This window comes from Malaya genurostris, chromosome 3 (assembly GCF_030247185.1).
Source record: "Malaya genurostris strain Urasoe2022 chromosome 3, Malgen_1.1, whole genome shotgun sequence".
NCBI classification, from domain to species: Eukaryota; Metazoa; Arthropoda; class Insecta; order Diptera; family Culicidae; genus Malaya; species Malaya genurostris.
Window position 1 is genome coordinate 39753261 of NC_080572.1, and position 21710 is coordinate 39774970.

A 21710-nucleotide genomic window follows, 5' to 3' on the forward strand; every position below is an offset into this window, starting at 1 on the left:
TGTTTGGTTATGTTAATCATTGTATGCGTGAAATTTCAGTAGAATCATGAAAATTTACAAGCAATTAAAATACTAATGGATATAACTGGCATTCCTGATAATAAACTGTAAACATATTGGATTCCGTTCACACTTTTTCATGTGACATCCAGTCAGCCCGGTGGCAAGGATAAGGCGCTCACGCAAGTGCTGTCGTCAGCCCGGTAGCAAGGATAGTCATTCTTTTCTTTGTTTGGTTTTCGCAGAATGATGCTGGATACAGTTACATGACGTCATAGCAGGGGCGGCATCCAGCCTCCTGCTATGACGTCGGAGTTACATGACGTCATAGCAAAGGCGGCATCCTGCCTCCTGCTATGACGTCATGTAACTGTGGTCAGCCACGATGTAAAATACCCTCATTATCAATCAATTATCTCAGCAAATACTGAGAACAAACAAGCGCTTCGCTTGCTGGCTGTTTGAGAAAAACGACCTCCTGCATTTTTGTTTCTTCTGTAAATCAAATTCCTGATAAATAGCGTTTAATTAGAACTTGAGCAGTGTGCCTTAAAATTATACTATATTGTTAAATAATAAAATAGCGTTTAATTGGATTTAATCGAAATAGTGCACGAGAGTAAATCAACCAGTAGTAAGTTTTTTAATCAGTATACCGCATTGAATATTTTTTCATTGAATTTTCATTGCGTATTGCTATGAGCTGTGAAAAACATATGTTGACGCAGTCCGAGCAAGTTCATCAAACTCTAAATCAGCAGACCACAGTTTGTAGTGGTGGTGCACGCTTTTAGCTGCAAATTTATTTCATTTAATATAGGTTTCAATAAATTCAATAAAGCTTACAATCTTCCTTGCAATATTTAACCTCAACTCGTGTTCCGTACTATCACATATCTAACCGTACTAATTAGCATTTAACCTTAATCAATTTAGTTTTACTTACTTCCGTACTATTAGCAGATAAGTAGAGAACAAATTTAGAATATCAAATTACTCATAGAATAACAAATTTTACAAACTTAGGTTATCAAATTGTGAGAAAATAGTAATGATTAATTGTTACGTCTACTCCGTCCAGCATGTGGTTTGATTTTGACATTTTTCTCTATCTCCAGGTGTACACGCTTAGAAAAAGTTACTCAAAGTTTGAGTACTAGTTACTCATTTTCAAATGATACATGGAAACGTCAAAAATTGAGTAGTTATCATCAATGATATTGAGTAACTCCTACTCTAAATTTGAGTTTAACGCAATAGTTCGTTTTTTTGTTACTATTCGCAAGATCAGTCTAAAGGTTGTAATAACCATTTGTAGCAACAGGTTGTATATTTTGTTAGTGAGATCGCGTATTTCGAGGGTGAGTCGCTCAACACAAACGGTGTTGTGTCTGCAAAAACCGGAATGATAAACTCCGTGTTGTGCTTTAGAATGAAACCGAATATGCTCAAATGTCATTTATGAGGAATAAGTGTATGATTGGTACCTGAGCATAACTGACATGTATGTTAATTTGCGATTAACACACTACTCCAAGCAACCACCACTTGATATAAAGGGTGATTTTTTAAGAGCTTGAGAACTTTTTTAAACAATAAAACGCATAAAATTTGCAAAATCTCATCGGTTCTTTATTTTAAACGTTAGATTGGTACATAACATTTACTTTTTGAAGATAATTTCATTTAAATGTTGACCGCGGCTGCGTCTTAGGTGGTCCATTCGGAAAGTCCAATTTTGGGCAACTTTTTCGAGCATTTCGGCTGGAATAGCCCGAATTTCTTCGGAAATGTTGTCTTCCAAAGCTGGAATAGTTACTGGCTTATTTCTGTAGACTTTAGACTTGACGTAGCCCCACAAAAAATAGTCTAAAGGCGTCAAATCGCATGATCTTGGTGGCCAACTTACCGGTCCATTTCTTGAGATGAATTGTTCTCCGAAGTTTTCCCTCAAAATGGCCATAGAATCGCGAGCTGTGTGGCATGTAGCGCCATCTTGTTGAAACCACATGTCAACCAAGTTCAGTTCTTCCATTTTTGGCAACAAAAAGTTTGTTAGCATCGAACGATAGCGATCGCCATTCACTGTAACGTTGCGTCCAACAGCATCTTTGAAAAAATACGGTCCAATGATTCCACCAGCGTACAAACCACACCAAACAGTGCATTTTTCGGGATGCATGGGCAGTTCTTGAACGGCTTCTGGTTGCTCTTCACTCCAAATGCGGCAATTTTGCTTATTTACGTAGCCATTCAACCAGAAATGAGCCTCATCGCTGAACAAAATTTGTCGATAAAAAAGCGGATTTTCTGCCAACTTTTCTAGGGCCCATTCACTGAAAATTCGACGTTGTGGCAGATGAAATTATCTTCAAAAAGTAAATGTCATGTACCAATCTAACGTTTAAAATAAAGAACCGATGAGATTTTGCAAATTTTATGCGTTTTATTGTTTAAAAAAGTTCTCAAGCTCTTAAAAAATCACCCTTTAGTATTGAGTTCAATTACTTAATATTTTAATACAATACACTCAGAAGAGGAGAAAGTTTTTTGTAAATTTGGTATATGTGAAATAAAATTTCACTCAAAATTTGAGTGATAGTTACTCTATTTTTGGTACATGTACAAATAAAGTATTACTCAGTAAATGAGTAAATTTTACCCAAATATCGTTTCCAGTGGAAGAACTCAAATTTGAGTAACTTCGGAGTTACTCTAAATTAGAGTTGTTCCACTTTTTCTGTAGATGAGTGAGATCTTACTCATTTTTGAGTAACTATTTTTAAGCGTGTAGCATCTCTTTCCAGAAGCGACCTGTCATGTACGACCATGTTGCCAGTTGTCCACAACGAATGTGAAGCGCGTTCGACAGTTACGAACTAGTCATCAGTATATTGGTGAAAACTGCACGCTCGTTCAATGTTACTCTAAAGTGAGTACAATTTCACTCACTTTCGTTAAAAGTGGAACTACTCTATAGAGAGTAAAGCTTGTTTACTCACTTTTGAGTGAATATGGTATTTGTCAAATTCTGAGTAACATTTACTCAGTGCTACAAATAGGAAAATTAGCACGAGTGAGTAAATATTACTCATTATCATTCGATTTGAATAAGGGATTCGAATAAGGAATTTTTACTTTAAACAAATACTGACTTACTTTTATCCAACGAATGAAGGAAGCCGCTTCCTGTTCATCGGTCATTGGAAAGGATCCGTCTGCCTTCCTACGTTGCCCACGTACTGGCATTTTGTACAGCATTCGTACAAATGCTCTGATGTATTCTTATATAGAAAAAATAAATATAATACTTGCTATATGACTGAACACTTTCTTACCGTCTTCAACCTGCGCAGTTTGCTTTGAGGTGTACAGTAAGCATTTCGATAATGTGCTGTTATAACATGGTTCCGCCACAGACTAACAGACATGACAGTATGAGTAAATTCTTATAAAAAATAATTTTTCGTTATGCACTAGCTCCACCTATATTGTACTGCGCGAACTATTTACTATCTGTACACCCCTTGTGTTATGTAAAAGTTTTTTTACTAGTTGGTTTCCCCTCGTTTGTCAACACCGATCAGCTGCTTGCAGGGATGCCTGATTTCATCAAAATATTTGAAAATGAATCGTCACAATAAATATTGATAAAATATTTAACTTTTTCGCGATGTTGGAAGATAACCATTTATTTGACTCAACGTTGTTCATCTAGACTATTTTTTATTGTGTTGGTAGTTTTCACCAGAAATTAAGTGGCGGCAGACCAGAAGCAAGTAAATATTGTAACAAAACGGGTTCGATTTTGTCTTGCGTTGGAGGATGAGAAATAGGCACAATTATGTATATAGTTTTGGCAATATGTATTAAATCTGTATCCTGCATGAAATTCGCATGGACGTATACAAATCAATACATTACAGGTAATTCTGTATGAATGGCAACTCTGTTGGTAAATGAAAAAAATAAACACAGTCTATATGACAGACAGGATGTTTTTGATAGGGTAACGTGGCGCCATCATGACACATGTGAGTACTGTCCCAAATAAAGGAATATTCGAAATTACCGTTAAAATGATTGAAGAATCTAATTTGAGTGTCCTGTCTGTTAGTCTGTGGTTCCGCCTCCGACAAAGGGAAAAGTTCAGTGAACGTAAATTTTCACACAACGTTTTCAAAGCACTGTGAGTCAATTTAAAAATTGAGTAGAAGTTACTCAGTCTTCTAAATCAGTATTACTCACTTTTTGACATTTGAATTAAATAAGCAAAAGTGAGTACAAATGACTCACTTGAGAGTAACATTGAATGAGCGTGTGAATATTTAATCTTCAAAACAAGCCAGTCTAGTGAAGATATTTGCTTGCTATGAATTATGGGTTTAAATATTCTCTCTTACCGAGATAAAGAAAAGCAGTAGTAGGAGTGAATATTTCGCTCTCTTCCATTGTCGTGCATGGACAGCCATTCCAATAAAACAGTAAGACTCACGCTTCCTCAAAAGCGACTTGGTTCATAAAGCAGGTTTATTCGTGAATATCGTACCCCGTGAAGCATATATACTAATCTACACTGCATCGTTCATCCAAACACTGATGCCCATGGAACAGCTTCGTGTCTACTTTCTAATTTTTTTCTAGGATTTCAAAAATTTTTTGAACCTTTTAAAAACAGGAGGAAAATCAGATAATTCCTCTCAAAGACACCTTAAAGAAGAATCGTTGCATTTTCCTCCGTAGATTTTTCTTGAAGACGCGTTTGGATTACTTACTGTACTCTTTAGCTATTATTTTATTCTTTGGCTAAAAGTTGTTGTTTGCTTGTTTGTTGCACTTCGCTATTAAGGGCCGAGGCCAGTGTTTAGAGGGCTATTTTCACGCTTCAAATTTTATTTTCTCAGAAACGGTGACGAATATAAAAAAACCCAACTGACAATCTTTTAGAAAATTAGTTTTGATTATACTGTGAAAATTTCAGAGTGATTCATTGACATTAGCGGTCAGGAAAGTCTTTTTTCTGAAGGAAGAATGGCAACGCTGAAAACGCCGCTTTTCAACTTGTTCATTGAATATCTCGCCTTCAAAAGCATGGATCAAAAATCTATCCTGACAATGTCTAGATAATTAATTTAGATGCGATAAGTGCATAAAACATGTATGTTATCGCGATATGTTGAAGTTGAAGTTAATGTTATTTTTGTGAAGGTAAGTCGATTTCTATGGCGGCGCTATTGTTTTCTGCTCTTGTTTCCTAGTAACGTAACGAAATATGCAAGAGAAATAAAATCGGCTCATCAAAGCTGCCAAACAAGCGGTAGCTTTATTGGATGCAGACACATTTTATGCAAATTTGTAAATATCGTAACTTTTCTGGTCACCCGGCCCATTGAGAGTCATTTTGTACATATGCGAGAGAGCATGGAGAAAAATGTAGTACGCAGAGCGAGACACGGGGTTATACGCGACCTACTGGCCTCAACCTTTAAGGGGGTGGGTGGTGGGGGTTATTAGGTGGGGTTTAAACGATGAAAAAAAAATCATCATTTTTGCGATTTTTTTTCCAGAATTATCATTCAACAAAGTGAAATCTAATGTTTTGCATGATAAAAAGCATCATTCGAACAACATCTTGTAATTTTTTCGTAGAAAAATATTAAGAAATAAGTCGGTGAGGAGGTATTTTTGAGAACGCTTCTTGAAAATCATGACTTGCTGTGTCCACTGTATCTCAGCGCAGACTAATCAGAAGTGAACAAATGAATGCGGCATTGTTAGAGTAGAAATTTTTCTAGACCCAAACGTTTCTGTTTGACTTTTTTTTAGGATTTTTTAAAGTTTTGGTGGTGGTTCAAAGTGAAACCTACGATTTTTCACGAAAATATCCGCCATTTTGTAGCTGTAAAACCACCCCAAAGTAACAAACAATGAAAAAGAAAACGTTGGGGTCTGGTTTTTTCTATGTAGAAAGTGTGTGGACTTTCAAAACCTGCTTTCGAGAAAAACGCGTTTAAAATTTTTTGTCTATAAAATCAATGGAAACAATTTATTACTCAAGGGAGCCCGTATTTTCAAAAAGTCATATTTTTTCTTTTATAATTTATTATAATGAAACATTTCAAGAATGTTTTGTCAAGTTTTGAAGTCAATCGAAGTAGAAATGTTGGGCCTGAGAGACAAGCTCTTGCTTCTTCTCAGAATGAGATATCCACAGATAAAGGTCCATTGAAATGTTTTACAAAAAGAAAATATAAAGAAAATAATAAATGATTTTTCAAAAGTTTTAGACCCTACCCGCCTCTTAAGGGGCAATTTACAATCTTAGTAAAACAGCCATTGTTACAAAACGGAAAAGCAGATTTCTCCACTGTCGTCGAGCGTAAATTCGAAAAAGAAATATGAGTTTATTCTCTACATTTTTCTAAATAAACAGATATTTTTTTCTCAGATATTTTTCTAGGGAAAGCGAAGTAAACTGCTTCAGTATTTTTCGACAATGGCTATATTCTGAGATTGTAAGTAGACCCTATAGAAGGTCTTTGTGTAGAAGTTAATTTTATGTAAATCTGCTTTACTTATTGTTTAGTAAAGCGTCAATAGTCAATATCTCTCATTGAGTTAAAACATGAAATTATAATTTCACTTTCAACATCATGGTTGCAATATGGATATTTCTTGTCAACGCTATAAATTATCGATTTCGTCGATTTCAAGTTAATATCGAAAAGTTTTCCATCCCTACTTTCGAAAAACATTCAAGACTCGAAAATGAGCACAAACTGCGAATTATGATCTTTGACCTTCGGAACAAAATCCTCTGCGAGCATTACAACGGTTCCGCATAGCATCACAAAAGAATCAAAACATTATGTTACGTACAGGAGTAATGGGAACCTTTCTGATTCGCACAACCATACTTGTGCCGTTTTGTAATTCAATATCCTCTTTCTGCCATTACCACTATGATCACCATCATCACCATCATCAGTAGCAGCAGCAGGAGCAGTAGCTTGCGGGTGAATGATTGCGAAGGTACACAACGCAGCGAGCCAACCGCTCGGTCAGATTCTTTTCAAATGCCGTTCGGAGTGGACGTGTTTTCGCCTGTGCTCGTAAACCGGTTCCATGTGCGTTTTCCTATAATATATTATATGCTTCTGGTTGGTCCATATTTTACCAAAGTGCACATCAGATTCTCCGGCCCTTCCTGCGATTGTGGTTCTGCATGTGTGTGATTCGTGGGAAATTTATTTTTAATTGAGTGTACATGCCCGCCGGTGTAGATATTTCAGTTAGTGCCGCCAAAAGTGAAAAAGAACAACCTGGCACCTGGCATCGGTAGATGACGGATTATCAATTACGACACATAGTGAAGCAGTGCCAGTTTGCGACGGAGACGCATGGTGTTTTGTGATATTTTTTTATTCGCAGGAAAATGATTCATTTAAGTCAGTCGCTTGTTGGTTGGATGCTCACAGTGTTTTTTTCAGCTGCTGGCAATTTGGAGAAAAAAGTTTAAAAATAGCATTTCGAGGTCTTCAGCATAAAAGTCTGTGAATGAGAATTTTATACTGCAGAGTCCGGCTGAGTTACAGAGAACAGGCAAATAAGTGTAACTTGATACATTTCCAATACGAATCGCGCGCGTTGTGTGAGCTCGGTTCAAATATCACCAAGCTCTACTGACGATGTCTAGCGAAATGGATTCACTCTCGGTGTTGGTAGAATTAAAACAGTAACTCGCAGAATTCATACGTATCGTGCTAATTTTGATCCAGTTCTGAGGTGGAGAATATTACGGGACCTGGCACGGAAGTTAGCAAACATTCAGTTATACTTTTTCACTGGGCGAATTAATTGGCTTGACAGCAAATTCACGTTCAGATGCCGGGTACCAATTAGTGCAGGCCTCGTTAGAGGCTTGTACCTGAGTAGAACGCAGGTAAGCTTCAATACCTGGGCAACTAAGGGAATCTTTCGTTGTCAGCTTTTTTAATTTTTGATGTGGAACACATCTTTGTTTTTTATATAGGGGAGCAAATTAGAAATTCAAGAGTAGGTACAAGTAGACATGCGGTCAGCTTTTAAACACTTACAGCTCAGTCAGCTTAGTTTCAATCAGTAATATTATTTCACCAATTGATCGGAAATATTTTTACGTATTGACTTGAATATTCATAGCCATGTATTTTCAAATGTTTATTAGAAGCTAGCAATGTCCTATTTTGTCTGCTAAAAATCTCCGGCATACCGGATTTCCCTAACGTATGCGATCGTTTTGAAGGAGTAAACGATATATCAATGGGAAAACATCGCTCTGATTGGTAAACCAATACAAAAGCAAAACTGTTGGAAGCACGCAAATCTATAAATATAAGCTAAATTATAGCTAACATTTCAGTCCTACGTGTAGCATGTCAAAGGGAAGTTGTTGCAAGACAGCGAGACAAAAAGCGCTATAAAACGATTTGAAGCTTTAATTGGTATGCTCTAATCTTGTGTCATGCGAGTTGGGAGGAAATTCTATGTTATGTCGTGTCCGCCTGAGAAATTTGCAACTACCCCAAAGGTAAATTTTGAGTGCTTAAGATTAATTTCTAATTTATATAAGATGAACTCCATACATAATGAGAAAAAGTTTATCGCTTCAACCGACATCGCAGAATGGCAGTAATAGTAGAGAAACTTAACGCTATAAGATAACTGCGTGCATAAAAAAAACTTGAACACAAGCTTGGCGAAGAGAAGCTTGAATATCGAAACCCGTAACCGTATTTCAAGTATGTACAAAGATATAATTGCATACATTGGGGATATTGATGTAATTTCGTAGGCTGCAAAACAAATACAAATCAAGACAAACCGAGTCCATATTCTGTGTTCGCGTGTTCGGTGTTGGCTTTTAATAAAGATCAATCTAAGCAGACTATCATGCAACTGCGGATTCAAAAGTGTGACGATTGATTGAACTGTTTGATTGAAAATGTCGATCATTAGAAATTTTGGTTACCTTGTTCCTCATCAATGGTTCGGACAACCAAATTGGGCTGATCATTGTAGTTTTTTTCTTCTAAGTTTTAATTTCAACATAGTATCCATACGCTAAATCCGAATCTCTTTTAATTCTTGAACGAATTGATTAATGTTTTCTGGTTCCACACTTTTTTGACATCTGTTGAAAGCTCACTCACAATCAGCTTTGGCTAGGAAGCTAAAATTGATGTATTTTCCCAGCTGAGCAAATAAAACTTATTTTCTTTGACAGAAAATAGACTGGAAATCACAAAAACCTACTCCTAATCCACCTAGTGGTGTGATGTTTTTCTTTTGTCATTGACACAGTCTTATCACGAGATTTTCTGCCCTCTTTTATCTGGATAAAAACGAATTTGGGCTCAAATTCATTCCGATTGATTTATACAGTTTACAAAAGCTGGCTTAAGCGCTTTCGTCACATATTCGGCCACATTCCTGAAACTAAATGTATCAGCAATACCACATTTCAACTTGATCATTGGTCACTTTCTGAAATAATTGTGCGGATAGATAGGCATTGATTTCTAGGTTACGTTACTTGTACGATTATATCTTTGGAGTCAGAATGAACAACCATTTGATGTTCTAACTCAACCCACCACCCAAAATTAGTTTTGTTGTTTACGTCACTATTACCATTATATCATCGCTAGTATATAAAAAGCTAGTAGCTTTTTGTTGAAATCGGCTAAGCCATCTCGGAGAAAATTGAGCGGTAAAAAATCTTTTTAAAAGTGCGCACTTATCCACACAGATATTTTCTGAACTCGCCGAATTGAGTCGAATGGTATAGAGCACTATGGGTTTCCGAGACTCCGTTCGAATGTCGTTTTTTTTCGGAAATTTTATTACTTTTCTATAGAGAAAGACAAAATAGTAAACTCCTATAAAATTGAAGCTCACTTGATCAGTCCTAGCATCGAATTGAAAAAAAAACACAAATTCCAGTAAATGTTAAGGTTTTAATATAATAATGACAACAAGGTTCATGTTGTCATTATTATATTAAATCATGATCGATCTTAGTAAAATGAGTTAATCGAACCTTATCAGTGTTTCGAAAATATCAAATAATCAACTATCACCGATAAATTCGGCATCGATGATCACTTTCCGTAAAATCAATATCACTTCAGTGATGTTTTATGAACTCACACACACGCAGAGAAATTGAGCATATTTAAAATAACAGTACAGTTAGTAGCTTTTTAAATTTGATTTATATTCATTTCAAGCTAGAATATGATTGTTACAATCCAATTCCTCCCTTCAACAAAAACAATGATCTCTGTTTGATTTGACTCAAAATTTTGGTTCAACCAAACCAAAAATATATTAGTTCCGGCTGAGTTTATTGTTGAAATAAACTAACAATTTTTTACATGTCAACCAAAGTTGAATTAATGTTATCGGCAATTTCCTCGTTGACTCAATCCTGCTATAGCTTCATATCAAGAAAAAACTTGGTTCAATTTATCTATGATATTATTTGTGTAATGATACAACTAATGTCGTTTTCGCTTGATGCCAAACCTAACCCAGTTTCCACTCTAACTGCTGTCAAACAGTTTATTTGAAGCCAGTTTCGAACCTAGTTTCAACGTTGTTGAACTGAAAATCGAGTCAGTTTCGAACCTGGTTTTTATATCAGGTTGCCTCAAACCTTCGTTGCTAAGTGCGAAATCAAAACAGTTTCGTGAAAAGTGTTTGTTTGATGAAACTACCCTGGGTCAGTTTCAGTTTTCTCAAGCGAAAAAGACATAAGTTACAGTTTAAATGAATCGCGTTAGTTTTATTTCATATAAACCAGAACATTTTTTTCTCACGCGTAAGAAGTTTGCTTCTTTAATTTCCTAGGGGGTTTCCAACAATTCAAGTGTATGTATTGATGATTAAGCATATTTTAAAAAAATGCTTAAAATAACACATTTTCTTTACAAAAAATATTTGATGCAGGTTCTCTGTTTTGGCCCGACTGATGGAGTACCGAATCGTTTGGATGCCATAAAAATAAAAAAAGGGCTTCACTGCAATGTGTGAATAATTCGATCGTGTAGCAACGGGAATGACGAAATGATCAAATGTCTTGAAAAATTCAAAATTAAAGATAATTGTTTTCTAGAAATTTTTAAACCAATATAAATCGAAATAAACGTAGTATAAAATATAACCCTGTAAATTAGTTTGAGAGAAATCATTTTATTTTTAAAAACAAACAAAAATGTATGATTTCAAAAAAGAAAAGCGTTAGATTAAATAGCTAAATTTAAGGTAATTTATTTCAACTAAAAAGTTTGTGAATTCAAAGCACAACAATTCCTAACTTTGTCTAAAGTTCGTTCACTCATAATAAATTTTTCAAATTGAATTCATTGTGAAATTGTTTGTCAAGAAATTGACAGGAACGCACAAGTGAAATATTTGTTGCTTTTATCAAAATGTCGTTTGAAACAAACTAACACACTGAGTACAATTGATTATCATGTTTTGAAGTTTCAAGCAGCAATATTTTCTATATCAAACCAGATTTTCTTTTGTCACTATTTTAACAAAAAAAACGTTGCGTGAAACCCAAATTTGGTTATATTTACAATTTTTTTCCCTGTGTGCATGATAATGAAATGACAATCATACAATACCATTTTCACGATTATCATCTATGAAGCGATGTTCATTGAAACTTGATAGCATTCAGTGAGGTGAGAATGGTTTTTAAAAACAATTTCAACAGCTATGTGACTATTTGTGGATCGATGAATGGATGTCGTATATTAATGTCAGACATTATTTTGAAATTCAAGATGGCGACTTTTGGGCTTGTCGCTTTTTTTTAAACCTATGCATACTCATACAATATAAGTAGCTTTCGAATAGTAATGATGAATGGGTATCGAATATCGACATCTGAGATCATTGTGAAATTCAAGGTGGCGGTATTCAATCTCTGTAAAATCTCTGAACATAATGATTTTTACGTGGACTTTGAAGGATTTCGACAAATCGGAAGTCGTCATCTTGGATTTCCAAATGACTTCAAACATCGATAATTGACTTCCATTCAAAAAATATTCCTAAAGTCGCCATCAGGAGTTACATAATGGATTTAATCTTCGATACTCGACACCCATACAAAAAAAAATTGTTTGGATTTTGAAGAACTTCGACCACCTGTAAGCCGCCATCTCGGATTTTTGAATGCCTTTTAGACATCGATACTCGATACCACTTCATCATATCCATTCGAAAAATACCCATATCCTCCCCCCTACCCATAAAATCGCCCCCCTCAATCATACGCATAAAATCGCATCTACCGCAGAGCAAACATTGATTCGGACGACTATCTTGGCTCGGTTTGTATGCGCTTAAAACGAACACGAACGCCGAGGCTCAATCTCGATTGTAGCGATTGTAGTGCTGAGGAATTCGCGCATCAGTTGAAGTTACTACAAGCTGCCAAACATTGCGTAGAAGCACTGGCTAGAGCGCTGCACTAGATGATTTCTAAGATTTGAGAGGTGTAAATTCTACCGCAGGAATGGATGGAAGGAGTTGTACAAAAAGGGTGATAAATTTGACTGTTGCAACTACCGCGCAATCACGATGCTGAACGCCACCTACAATGTACTCTTCCAAATCCTATGCCGTCGTCTATCACCAATAGCTAAGGAATTATTAGGGGCATACCAAGCGGGATTTACTGGAGCCCGTGCCACAACGGACCACATATTCGCGACAAATACTCCAGAAGTAAAGTGAATTCAATGTCCCATCGCATCACCTATTCGTTGACTTCAAAGCGGCATACGACACAATCTATCGAGAACATCTATGTCGCACGAATCCGGTTTTCCGGATGAACTGTCGCAAATGGTCATAGCAACAATGGATAAAGTTATGTGCTACGCCCGAGTATCTGGAACGCTCACGAGTCCGTTCGAGTATCGGAGACGGCTACGGCAAGGTGATGGACTTTCTTGTCGCTTGTTCAATATTCCTTTGGATGGGGTGAGAGTTCATAGAGCGAGGGTCAACACGAGTGGCACGATCGTCCGAAAGTCCGTACAGCTTTTTGACTTCGCTGACAACATTGATATTGTGACACGTAACTTTGAGAAGGTGATGGAAACGTACATCGGACTAAAATGCGTAATAAAAATTGATGGACAGTGACTATTTCGAGGTGGTTGACGAGTTCGTGTACTTGGGCTTGGAGAACGACCTATCGTACGGACAGTTAAAATTGGACCGCTACGATAGGTTGGGCATGTCATTAGGATGCCGGACGGCAACAAGAGCACAGCGAGCAAGGTTGATCGATCAAGTGAAGGAGGATTTATGAAGTATCCAGGAGTTGAGTGGCTGGCGACGAGCGGCCATGGGCCGAGCTACATGAAAACGTTTGAAAGATACAGTAAAGAACGCCACAGGAGTAGGCTTATAGCAGATCCTGTCAGCTTAGAGAGAAATCAGTCTACAGTCAATTATATGGGTGTTGCTATTTTGGCGCACACGAATTTGATGTTTCTCATCCCTACCCAAAATACTGTATGAATATGGAAAATATTCAGGTGAATCAATACAGCTTGTGATATTTCTATGAACATTAAACTAAGTGGTTAAGGGAAATAATGTTTATGTCTTTTCTTAGGTAATGTTCTAAATTTACAATATAATATGCTCTACCGTAAGTATAGGAATATTATTCTAACAACAACAACAACAAAAGTATCAAAAATTCAAAAAGACCTTCTGATATATTAATTTTAATGTTTACAAATAAAAAAGTGTGGCCGCGATAAGTCCGTTCCATGAACTTATAGGATGTCAGTTGTATATCAGTCAGTGAATCGATAAACACAATTTCAGAATATTAACTAACTATTTCTAAGAATCAAGCACACCAATTCAATAGTACGTTTATTCCAATGTCTGCTTTTGATCAATCTATTAATCTATCACACAAGATATCATACATTCTCACTTGATTTCTGTCCTAGTTTTTACCAAAAATTTCAACAATTTTTACTCATGCAATATAAAGTTAAACGCAAAAGAGAGCACCAACTACAAATTTTGCAATTTCTTGCGTCATGAAAACAAAATTACAATATGATCAATTTTAAACTCAAATATTCATTCGTTATTATCTCTTTCACACTAGGCTGACATAATCGTGATAACTCTATCCCGAACCATCCAAACACCGATCGAAGAAAGATGCGGATCATGTCGTTAAACATTGCGTTGCCGTTGTCGTGCACCGATCAATAAGTGCTCGAATTTGAGGATCAAATATTTTTCTGCTCGGCTGAACCGCGTGGGATAGAGTTTTTTACGGTTCCATTGGATTGCGGTCGGCGGATAGAGTGACGTCACATCATTGACCCAGTCCACCGTTTGACTACCTTCGGGTGCGGTGTGTGTATGTATGTGTTTGGATGTTTTTAGTTTCTGCCCGAAACCGACGATCGATTGCTCATAGAGGCATGTGAAAAGGATCAAATTTCACGACAGAAACGGGTTACGTGAAGCGCGAGTGTAAACTCCGAGGCGAACGTTTGCTGACCTGGCTGCTGGTTGACCAATCAGTCAGAAATCGTCGACTTATGGATCTAGTCATGGCAGCGCCGGCCAAAAGTTCTTCGCCCCACCGGATTAAGGTCAAGAAGGAGGTTTGCAGCGAAACGGAGAATATTAAGGTAAGTACTTGGCTAAATTAATTGTGCGCCGGTGTCTTTCGGTTGCGCAATTTCGTGTTTAGCGATTCAACACGGTCAAAGTTCTACCAGAACTCATTTAAAATCCCACTTGCTTGCTGGTCAAATTACCGGTACCCTCTCTCGTTTCGCCACATTACAGTCACAGCACGAGGACTACAGCAAACTGAACGGTCGAACGGCATAATAGGAAGCCGGAGCCAGTAACGCGTCTGCGGTAATCCAATCCCGTCCGATATGGTGAACGTAATCCGACACCACCTGATTTGTATTGGATATAGAAGAAATTTTTTTCGTGCATTTTTCCTAAAGACGAGTGTAATGCACTAAAAGTGGGACAAAATGTGGAGTTGTATTTTTAATCGCTTGTACCGATCACATTTCTTGTGTGTGTTTCGTTTTATTGTTATGCTAATTTATTTTTGGTTTCTGGTGATCCAGCTATCATAGGGTATCATAGCTTTTTAATATGACGCAAAGTGACTATAATATAGAATGAGCTGTGTCTTTGAATCAATTGGAATAGAACTAGAAGACTAATTTATTTTGTATTGTTCCGCTCATTCATTTAAATAACTCTTCTCGTCTTTGTTTAGTGTATGTTGACGTCTTTAGTGAAACATTTAATTTTTTTTCCTTTCATTATATCTTTAGCAGTTACTAGCTATCTCCCACTGATAATGTGGTTCGAAAGATATTTCCTAAAAATAGTTTTGCACGCGAGACAGGTAAACAATTTTGCTTGCGTTCGAAGAAGACCGTCGCAGACTGAATTCGTCGATAGTGACATCGTATTGCACAGGTAATACGCCACAAAGTTTGGGAATCGCGTTTAGCTTTATGCTGAATGTGATGAAGAGAGATAGAAAACGGACGATACGAAAACATAGTAGGTATGATTTTCGGTAGCAGTTATTTTTGAACTCGTTTTCAAATGTTGTAATCGGATACTGCCGTTGTCCGAGAATGTATGTTTTTTTTCTTCGATGTGACTGACTGACTGGTGAGCGTGTCAATGCGTAAGTTGCTTAGGAAACCGAGTGACGGACTGCACATAAGCCTTATCAACTGGGTACCGTTATTGGCAATTCTTAAGTATGACCCACATTATCAGTTCGGAATGATTTCCGAATCAAATCCTAATGGGTGAAAATTTTTCATTCAGAACTCCATGTGGAATTCAGTATAAAATCCGAATTAACGCGGAATACAGTGCAACAACCGATTCCGAAAGAATTTCGCCTCCAACCGGCTGGCTCGGAATTGAGTGAGAAGATGCGGACTGAATAGTCAATTCTTTTTTTTTTCTTATTCTTTCCTGATTCTGCACGTTTTCGTACTGATTTTCGGTTTATTTCTAAATTCAAAATTTATATAACTGAATATAGATTTAAATCTTTAAGTTTTTCTGATATACTAGTTAATAACCAGTTCTTCTTAGAATTGTATGCATGTATGTGTATGTGTGAAGCCACTATCAGTTCAAGGCATTACCAGTGTATGCGAATAGACATACAGTAGATTCGAATTTTATTATCAGATAGCTTTCATATAGCAGCAGTTAAGAAGGCCAAAATGGGTTTTGAGGACCCGGCGCCTTCCAGCAAAAACATCCGGCCATATAATAACGAATTTTGCTATACCACTTTAAGCCCGCCTGATGCTTTGTGTGTTAGAAGGGCGCATCTTATTAATTTCAGACCGTCAGGGAGAAACAAAAGGCTTCCCCCACGTGACTCAGGCTTGCAATCCACTCCATCATCCAGTTATTTACTTGTAAGATACCCTAATGCACCCCTGCCCCTCTCCGTTGTCGATATAATTGAGCACAATACAATAGAATACAATATAACATAATATAATACAGTACAACATCATATAATATAACACAATGAAACATAAAATATATTATATAATAAATCATAAAACATATAATGCAATATGATATTTTATTACTATTATTTTATTATTGTTTTGTTTAATTTCGTCCATCTGACCAACATGGTCTTAATGGAACTGTCTAATTCTAAAAACGAACAAACAACAATAATAAATACATAGTGGTCAAGTAATAAAATTAAAATTACGGACGGACTGATAGTAAACGCCGACGGAAGCTGTTAGAAGTGCGATTGAAGTCGAAGTGCTCGGAGACCTCGTTGAAGTGGCGAATTGAAGCAGCTAGAAAGCTATTTGCAGCGTAGTTCGTGAACTGCGGAGTCTCAAACAGTAGAGTCCTCGGTCGGAGTGAGCGGGCAGGAGCATATAGGTTGATTCGAGCCAGCAAGTCTGGCACATCGTACTCAGCAAGCAAGATTTTGGCAACAAAGGTAGCATTTGATGCATTCCTTCTTTCAGTTAGGATGTCGAGACTCAGTAAACAAAAGCGGTCGGCGTACGGTGGCAGGTTACGTGGGTGGCAGGTTACGTGCATACCTGACGAATCCGCGCTGCACAGCTTCGAAACGTGCACTCCACACTTCCTGATAGTGACTCCAGACAACAGAAGCAAAATCAAAGCAGCGAGCGAACCAAGGAACAATACAAGGTCTTGAAACATAGCGGATCACGGAACTCACTCGATATCTTGAACATGAATCCAAGTTGACGATTCGCTTTGTCGATCGTAGTTGAGAAGTGCCGAACGTATGTAAGCCTTGCATCCAAGACGACACCAAGGTCCTTGACGTGGTCGACACGTTGAAGCGGGGTCCCAGCGATGTTATAATCAAACGGAACTGCAATCCTGGTCCTTCGACAGCAAATTACAGAACATTTGGCGACACACAAGACCATCATATTACGTTCGCACCAGTCGTTGAAGATGCACAGGAGGTTCTGCAGTTCTCGGCAATCAGCTTGGTTACGAACGACGTGATAAATTTTAACATCATCAGCGAAACACAATTTTCCTCCACGCTGTAGGACAAAAGCTGCATCATTGACGAATAGTGAGAAGAGCAATGGACCCAGTGTGCTGCCCTGCGGAACTCCTGAACAGTTGGAAAAGCAGTCAGAAGAACTATTTCCAACGCAGACAGATAATTCTCGTTGCACCAGGTACGATCTTAACCAGTCGCAGAATCCAGACGAGCATCCCATTTTTTCAAGTTCAGCGAGCAGAATGTCATGATTGACTTTGTCGAATGCAGCTTTTAGATCCGTGTAGGTCACATCCACTAGCAGTTTTTTGCATATTCGATCCATGCAGAACGATGTAAAGCTAATGAGATTAGTCTCAACAGAGCGACTCGGAAAGAATCCATGCTGGTAGGGACTAATGTATTGCTTGCAAGATGCAAAGAGTTTTTCGTAAATCAACGACTCAAATACCTTGAATTCCACTCCCAGCGAGGTGATGCCACGGTAGTTCACTATATTGCATTTATCCCCTTTCTTAAACACGGGGAACATCGTAGAGCGTTTCCATTCCGATGGAAATTTGTGCAGACGAAGCGACAAATTGAATAATGCAGAATGCGGAGCAGCTAAAATATCGGAGCATTTTTTTTCAGAACAGCTGAGGGAATTATACCCGGGCCGGGTGAATATGACGACTTGATTTTGCTTATAGCCGTGATAATCATTCGGACATCTACTGCAAACATGTCCATGTCGATGACGTTTGTATTGACGAACGACCAGAATCCCTTCGGGTTGCGGCACAGATTCTGTTGAATGCGATTGACATACCGCTTGTAGATATAATTATATATAACATAACGTAGTGTAACATAATACAATAAAGTATAATATTATGTAATATAATATGATACAATATATAACAGTTAATGTCGTAGTGTAAGCTATGCTCTTCTTTCGTCGTAGTACTGCAGGGAATATAAAATTTCTATTTTAATAATAATAATAATAATAATAATAATAATAATAATAATAATAATAATAATAATAATAATAATAATAATAATAATAATAATAATAATAATAATAATAATAATAATAATAATAATAATAATAATAATAATAATAATAATATTTTGCGATATGTCAAGCAAAGTCTTGGCATTACATTCCTTCAGTGGAATTTGGCCTTTCTGTTTCAACAGACTTCGCGGCCGATTCTTAGCGTACAGAATCATTGCATGGCTAGTACTATGGATCATACTGACACTAAGAATCCTTCCAGGTCGGGGCTCGAACATACGACAGCTGGCTTGTAAGACCAGCGTCCTATGCATTGAACCGTCAACCCGGGATATATTGCGATATACTATGATAAATATTGCACTTTAGGATGGGCTTTAACCTATAAGCCATTTTGCACCCTCTCATTCTGCTACCAACGCAGAAAGGGATAGCACCCAGTCGACGCCGTTCTATTGACCAAATGTTATCATAGACGCTCAGGGAGGCATGCGATAGGAACTTGTCAGGACTTAGTTATCTCACCATTTGACGTCCTTAACCATTTCTTCTTAGAATTCCAGCATAAACTGTGAAATTCGCTGGAATATAACAAAAAGGCTTACCTTAGTCAGAATTATCCATTCCTCTAGCCAGTATGTAAAGGAATGGCATAAGTCGCCTAACTTTTACACACATTTATTCACATGAGCGAAATATTAATGACGTTTATAATGTCACTGTCAATTGTGTTAATCGAGCACCCAGAAAACAGTCGATTAGGAATCTCTTTCTCATTCCGACATTTCATTAATGTGGGGAGCGATGTAATCATGTATATATTAATCATAATATGCTGTTATTATTGCTTATAAGCCGACTATAAAGATACGATGAGTGTTCGTTAATTTTTCAAGAGGTCGTTTCAACAAGAGTTCCGACAGTTATATTTCACAATGAGCAAATTTCCTTGTCAAATCCAATACAAAACATACGAAGTTTTCTTTTTTCAAGATTTTTCTTAAGATGAAGAGTTTGGATATCATATTAGGGTCTGTCCATAAAAGACGTCACGTTTTTTTTTGACGATTTTTGACTCCCCATCCCTCCTTTGTCACAAATTATAACAGAAGCAAAGACCCCCCACCCCCCTATGTCACATGTCACAAATTCAAAATAAATGAAATTCATCTCAATACATTCTCAAAATGTATGACAAACCATACAAATATGAGGTAAAAATCGATTTAATACATGCTGTCATTAGATTAAAAAATATCCCTAAAACTACAAAATCATCGGAATTATTTTATTAATATCAATTTTAAAAACTAACAAAAGTATTTGGTTGGAATTGATGAAACATTGAAATCATCTGTTTTATTCCTCCTAGGGGTACACAGATATATTATTGTTTTAGGTAAAGAATTATATTTCCTTAGTGTAGCATACAGGGCTGAGAAAATAAAGACCAAAACCTCATCAAAACGAAATCACTGCCGAAGAATCTTTTCAAGATTAGTTGATCAGTGAATTTTAAATCACATCGATCAATATCGGTACTGATCTTCCGTCACACAATGGGTAGTGATTTTGAGCTAAAATGATTCTTGATTTATGTAAGTTCAATCATAGGATGATTCGATAAGCTTTGATGTTGGTGGAGAAAAATCACATACACAGATAAAAATATTTTGTGAATTTTTCATGCACATATTTGGATTTCATGCACATATTTGGAGCAGGTAATTGAATGGAATGTTACATTACAAAACTAAGCGATTTGTAAATATACAGCCTTGTTCGATGAAAAAGTAAATGCATTTCAATGTAATTTTACATCAATCATAGCTTTAAATCAGTTTTTCGTTTCAACTGATGTCTGTTTAATAGTACGATTGGTTTACATGTCGTGTAAGTTTCATCTTTTCTTTCTGTGTATGATCAAGATAAGACATGAATGATCTACGTCTGAAATCGTAGATTTCCCGCCCTTTTTCAAATGGAGTTACTATTGTTATTATTATCATTATTATTATTATTATTGTTATTATTATTATTATTATTATTATTATTATTATTATTATTATTATTATTATTATTATTATTATTATTATTATTATTATTATTATTATTATTATTATTATTATTATTATTATTATTATTATTATTATTATTATTATTATTATTATTTTTATTATTATAATTATTTTTAATATTTTTATTATTTTTATTATTATTATTGACATCACTACACCACCAGCACGCTATTACATTGTGAAAACCGGTTGAGCCGTTGAAATGAAAATTGAGTGCACACTTTTTCTCTAATTTTCACATATTACCATGTAACTCCGGAACCGGAAGTCGGATCTAAATAAAATTCAATTGCAAGCAATAAGACCATAAGACTTTTTATTTGAATCTTAGTTTTTGAAAATCGGTTAAGCCATCTCTGAAAAAAGTTAGTGCATATTTTTTCCTTTTTTTGGTGCATATAATCCTATATCTCCGGAACCGGAAGCCGGATCGGAATGAAATTTAATAGCAGGCTATGAGACTATGAGACCTCTCATTTGAATTTTAGTTTATGAAAATCGGTTCAGCCATCTCCGAGAAGAGTGAGTGCATAGTTTTGTTACATACATACACACAGAAAAAACACAGAGACATTTGCTCAGTCCGTCAAGCTGAGTCGAATGGTATATGACACTTGGCCCTTCGGGTCTCGGTTAAAAGTCGGTTTTCACAGTGATTGCATAGCTCTTCTATATGGCAAAAAGGTTTTGCAGGCTCAATTGGTCCTGATCAATAACGGAATAACAACACAGGGGCGGTATCTAATGCTAATCAATAATGATTTTTTTCAAAACTTTCTTTAGGCAATTTTAAAATGAATTTTTTTATGAACCTTACCTTTAATTACTTTGCTGAGGATATCGTTCATACCAACACAGCTGAGGAGTACCACTGGTGAATTCATCCCAAGAGATCGCCTTACTTAATTAAAACAGCCAGTCATTTTAGTGTCTCAACCGACCAGTGAACAAAGCATCACACAATTTCGAAATCGAGAATAACATCACAACG

At 36.5% G+C, this 21710-nt stretch overlaps 1 protein-coding gene across 1 annotated transcript in view; it reads left to right on the forward strand.

The window, feature by feature from the left end:
• Window positions 1-7079: 7079 nt before the first annotated feature.
• LOC131434823 (sine oculis-binding protein homolog A) overlaps window positions 7080-21710 on the forward strand; it is a 69902-nt gene continuing 55271 nt past the window's right edge. The window contains exons 1-2 of the mRNA XM_058601994.1: window positions 7080-7942; window positions 14201-14738. Coding sequence (XP_058457977.1) covers window positions 14646-14738 — 93 coding nt within the window. The 5' untranslated portion in view covers window positions 7080-7942; window positions 14201-14645. The remainder of the gene's footprint in view (window positions 7943-14200; window positions 14739-21710) is intronic.